Source organism: Sinocyclocheilus rhinocerous, unplaced genomic scaffold (genome assembly GCF_001515625.1).
Source record: "Sinocyclocheilus rhinocerous isolate Xijiao unplaced genomic scaffold, SAMN03320098_v1.1 scaffold1074, whole genome shotgun sequence".
Taxonomy (NCBI): domain Eukaryota; kingdom Metazoa; phylum Chordata; class Actinopteri; order Cypriniformes; family Cyprinidae; genus Sinocyclocheilus; species Sinocyclocheilus rhinocerous.
Genome location: NW_015642525.1, coordinates 307016 through 312609, shown reverse-complemented (window position 1 = coordinate 312609; position 5594 = coordinate 307016). Strand labels below are relative to the sequence as shown.

The window sequence follows — 5594 nt, the reverse complement described above, 5'->3', positions numbered from 1 at the left end:
GGCTTCGGCCTTGTCTTTACATTCACCAAAGATCCTAGGATCTCAGCTGATGTCTCTCTTAGCTCTTTTTCACTTTCCACTGGGAAGAAACTCCCAATCACCATCGAGTCAGAACATCTTTGGAGTTCATCACTCTTCAAACCCGGAAGAAGTTGATTGCGACTCCTACACCACCGAACCTCCAAACCATCAAGACTTTCATCTGAGACTGCATCCACACGCTCGTTCCAGGCCAAGGCAATGCAAGTATCGTACATTTAACTAAACGAAACAGAGGTTTAGTATAAGCTGTAGACCCCATTCTAAAACGGCGCTGATGGTTTGACTCTTTTCTTAGCTTCATTCTCTGTTATTTCTTCCTCATGGCTTCATCCATCAAGTCTCATTTGCCCTTTCCCATGTATGAGTGATTGTTTGTTAGACTAGTTTGTGTTAGTGTTTAGTTAATAAAACTCTTGTGCACAAATTACATGAGCTTCTGATTCTGCTTGGCAAATTAATGTCCCTTTACGATTTTGATCCTTACTACATGCTCTAATGCATTAATACTGTATGAAAGTATTTTCTGTGGCCACGGAAATATTTCCTAGAGTTGATATGAACTTACACTGAATGTTCGCTGGACGAACAGATTGGTTGATGGCAATTTAATTCTGCTACAGTTACTACTGGCAGCTGATATAAATAATTATAATTAATCATAATTAATTGTAATTATTTATATACATTTCCCTTTTGAGCTAATTTGCTACACTGTCCTGGCCCAAGCCTTTAGCATTACATTCCCACAGTCCGAAGAATTACTTCACAACATGGAGGATTCATACAGCCCAGGGCTTTATATTTGTAACCCACACCAGCGTGACCACGGCTGGTCCATCAGCAGGCCTCATTAGATCTATACCCAGAGAATGTGCAGGCTGCCTGGCTCCAGATGGGTGCCAGCCAAACTTTCGCTGCCAACAATAGACTGCCAAGCAGTTGTTCTGACAGTGGAAGATGGGAGGAAAAGAGGTTCCCCGGATTTGTATGTTTCTAGTTGGTGTGACTTCAGTATTATATGAACTGTGTGATATATATATATATATAAAGAAGAATAGTTAACATTGCAGTTCCTCTACTTTTGTCGTCTGTCTGTCCACTCAGTAACTCTTGGATCTGTCTCATTTTATACTTTTCCATTCACTTTCACAACTCCTCCTTTTCTCTCACTCATCCTTATCTTCAGGATGTGTATGTGTAATCATCAAGCAGGAAACCACTTTTTCATTCAGTGCCTGAATGAATTTTCATTCATTAGCCTACTAATCAATTTATAGTCTATTGTACACATCAATAATTTATAGTTTATTGTAATTATTTAATATATTTAATATATCTTACTCTTACAAAACTAATGCAATCAGAAAACTCAACCTATGCATCCGCATTTCATTGGAATGAAGCAATAAATGAGAAGATCACTGGAAAAGAGTCCTAGAGGGCAAATTATTATTTATCAGTTGTTGTTTTTTCATCTAGTTATGCTATGCAATCCAGTTACCTATGCAAAATACCATGTTCAAAGACAAAGAGTCATAACCTTTCCCTCCAAAAGCTTAAGTCACCATTGGCTCACTGACCTCCTGGAGGTGCGGCCTCCATAGAAGTTAAAAGGCCTCACATCAGTGACCCGCCTCTCTCTTCTCTCTTCTTCTGAGCGCTTACCTCCTTGCCTCTTGGACATCCAGTCCGACCGTGACCTGCGGGGACCTCCCCATTGCCGGTAGGAAGTCAAAGTTGCAGCAAGCCATGTTGCAACTTTTCACCTGGAAGAGAACTCTCCCAATCACCACGAGTCACAGTAACATCTTTGTAGTTCATTATGATCACAATTCCAACACCACCAAACTTTCAAACCATCAAGACTTTCATCTGAGATTGCATCTGGACGCTCATTCTATCGTACATTTCGTACATTTAACTAAACGAAACAGAGGTTTAGTATAAGCTGTAGACCCCATTCTAAAACGGTTTGACTCTTTGTGTTAGTGTTTAGTTAATAAAACTCTTGTGCACAAATTACATGAGCTTCTGATTCTGCTTGGCAAATTAATGTCCCTTTACGATTTTGATCCTTACTACATGCTCTAATGCATTAATACTGTATGAAAGTATTTTCTGTGGCCACGGAAATATCCTTTCCTAGAGTTGATATGAACTTACACTGAATGTTCGCTGAACAAACAGATTGGTTGATGGCAGTGTTAATTTTGACAGCAAATTTTGATTTTTTTTTACCTTTATTTAACCAGGAAGAAACTCATTTAATCTCATTGAGATTAAAAATCTCTTTTTCAAGAGTGTCCTGGTCAAGATAGGCAGCAGTACAACCATACATACATACAGGTACAAAATATAGTAACATAAAACAACTGAAATAGCGAATACTTTAAAATAAACCACAATCAATAACACATCAGGCAGAACATCTACAGCCAGATGTGACTGCCTCCAAGTCAGTTAACATCCTCTTAAAAGTGACCAATGAGACCAGCGTATTAATTTTCATAGATTTCTGTAATTTGTTCCATGAAGAGGGAGCAGCATACCTAAAAGCCTTTTTTCCCAGCTCAGTTCTAACCTTTGGAACAGACAGAAGGAAAAGATCCTGTGAACGAAGATTGTAAGTCCCAGTATTATTTACACTGATGTAGGTCAGAAGGTAGGATGGAAGTAGACCTAAAATAGCTTTGTATAAAGATATACCAATGTTGAAGTCTCCGCATTGATAGAGAAGGCCATCCAACACGTTTATACAGTTCACAATGGTGAGTGAGGACTTTAAAACCAGTGATGAACCTCAGAGCTCCATGGTATACAGTGTCCAGTGCATGTAAACTTTGAGACGAAGCATGCATGTATAAAACATCACCATAGTCAAGTATAGACATAAAAGTGGCAGCAACCAGCCTCTTTCTAGATTCGAACGAAAGGCAGGATTTGATTCTAAAATAAAACCCTAATTTAAGTTTTAATCTTTTTGCTAGCTGCTGAATATGAAAGGTAAAAGAAAGAGATTCATCTATTAAAATACCAAGATATCTGTATTTAGAGACACATTCAATCTTCGTTCCCTGGGAAGTGAGGATTGAAGGCAGATTTGATTTGGATTTCAAATTTGAAAAAAGCATGACTTCTGTTTTTTCAGCATTTAAAACAAGTTTTAAATCATTAAGATTCTGTTGGAGCATGTTAAAATCAAGTTGTAATTGGGAGAGAGCCTGGTCTGCGGTGGGTGCTGAGCAATACAGTACAGTGTCATCTGCATAAAAATGAAATTTTCCTTTAGACACGTTACTATCAATGTTATTTATATAGAGAATAAAAAGTAGTGGCCCCAAGACTGACCCCTGAGGCACGCCTTTTGTTATTTTGAGATAGCGAGAGGTGTTGCCCTCCGCCTGCACACACTGAGTTCTGTCTGTAAGATAATTATCAAACCAGCTGATAGTTTGTTCAGAAAGTCCAGCCCTACACAGTCTGTGCTTAAGCACTGTGTGGTCCACTGTATCAAATGCCTTAGAGAGGTCAATAAAGAGGGCTGCACAATGCTGCTTGTTATCTATAGATTCAATAAAGTCATTTAAAACCTTAAAAGCTGCCGATGTTGTACTATGCTTTTTTCTGAAACCAGATAAAACATTTTTATTGTTAAAAAAATCTTTTAATTGATCACTGACAAGGGACTCTAAAACCTTGACCAAAACAGACAATTTTGAGATCGGTCTGTAGTTATTTAAGATAGAAGGGTCACCACCTTTTAACAGGGGAACCACAAAGGCTGATTTCCAGATGGAAGGAATGACATTTGTGTTCAAACACAGATTCAAAATATTAATTAAAGGCACTGCAATAAAATTTGCTGCTAGCTTTAAAACATATTGACTTCTTTATCTGAAACCGATTTACTTAACCAAGTTTCAGACAAGACAGTTACATCAGTATCTGTAGAGTGAGCCCAGATACGCAACATTCTTTCAAATGAAAGAAACCAAGACCAGACCTTTCTTTAAAATCTTCCCAGGTGTTAAAACCTATAGGGGTGTCTGGGCCTGGGTTTGGCTGCACATTTTCTGACATCCACAGTAACAAAGCAATTAAACATTTTAGCTTAAATGATTTCTTGTACGATTCATTGCTTCTCCGACCAAAATTGGAATCTAGGAACACACAGGAGATAGTGGTAAAATTGTCACATAACGTCATAATACTAGACAAACAGACCAAGTCAACAGTATCAGAGGGGAAAAATAGGGGCAGAGGGAGTGACGCGACATTAAGTGAACAACCAAATGCGCACGTGCCTTTATATGATTCACACAGTATTGGGAGCACTGGTCTGGAATAGCCATTCCAGTAGTTGGTGTCCCCAGAGATAAATAAGAACAAAAAGTAAAACAGAAAAAGGCAAGGAGCAACCACTTCTTTCTCTCCATGCCCATCGCACCACCCAGACGTAGAAAGACAAAATATTACATAGGACCCGGGCATCCAAAAAGAAAAAACAGGCCTAGGTATGATAAAGTCCAGGTTAACGACGGAAAAATCCAGTACGGGTTATCCATTTCTCAGTGGCAACCGATGGTGTTGCGTTTCATCACTCGTAAACAGGAAGCCCAGCGAGTGAGGCAATGCTGCGGGCAAAAAAAGTCAAAATCAAGGCCAGCCACCTCGAAAACATCAGGCTCTCTCAAAAACCAGCAGCAAAAACAAGAACTTTCCTTCATGAAGAGACCAGACCCATCAAACTCAGCGACACGTCCACACCCGAGATCCAACAGGCAAGCAGGCCCCAGGCACAGAGTTCTCCCTACTGTTTGTGTTCACTTAAGATTACTCATCAAAACTGACAATTCTACATAATTGTGTGTAATTCTCATTCATGCGACGTGAAAGCGTAGGCCTACTCGCACGCTGTGAGACGCGCGCGTGTGTTCAGAAAACCGGACCAAAAGGAGTTCTCTCTTGCGTCGTCAGATTTACCTACATGTCTCCTCATCTCTTACTCCCACATAACATTTTGAAAGTTTTATTCGACGTGCAGCAAGTGTACTTTTAGCTTATGTCCCGCCAGTTCATATGTACCCATCTAACCTCCGAACCACACAGCAGATTCATTCTGAAATTGAACGAATCTCTTCCCAAATAGTCCCTCCCTAACATTCATCTTGTTTTTATTAGTTGACGAAAGTGTCAATATTTTCATCATAATTTGTTATTCAAAGAGTTTGTTCGTTATAGTCTCATTGTCAGTGAAAAAAAAAAAAAACATTGACAAACGTTATGACGAAAATTATTAGTCAACAATTAACAGGTTGATGGCAACTTAATTCTGCTACAGTTACTACTGGCAGCAGATATAAATAATTGTAATTAATCATAACTGTAATGTACATTTTCCTTTTGAGCCAATTTGCTAAAATTTATTGCACAATTTAAGACCTTAAATTTGATACAACTAAATTTAAGACCACGCAGAAACCCTGGAACAGAAGCCTGGACTCAGAATGCATGACCTTACAAAAGGTTGTGGAACCCGTTTAATAGTGCGG

General features: G+C 39.0%; 1 protein-coding gene across 1 annotated transcript in view; it reads right to left on the bottom strand.

The window, feature by feature from the left end:
* The window catches only part of LOC107756044 (zona pellucida sperm-binding protein 4-like), a 17325-nt gene extending 15599 nt beyond the window's left edge, over positions 1–1726 (bottom strand). Inside the window, 1 exon segment of the mRNA XM_016573019.1 lies at positions 1708–1726. Within this exon segment, the coding sequence (XP_016428505.1) occupies positions 1708–1726 (19 nt within the window).
* Positions 1727–5594: the final 3868 nt, after the last annotated feature.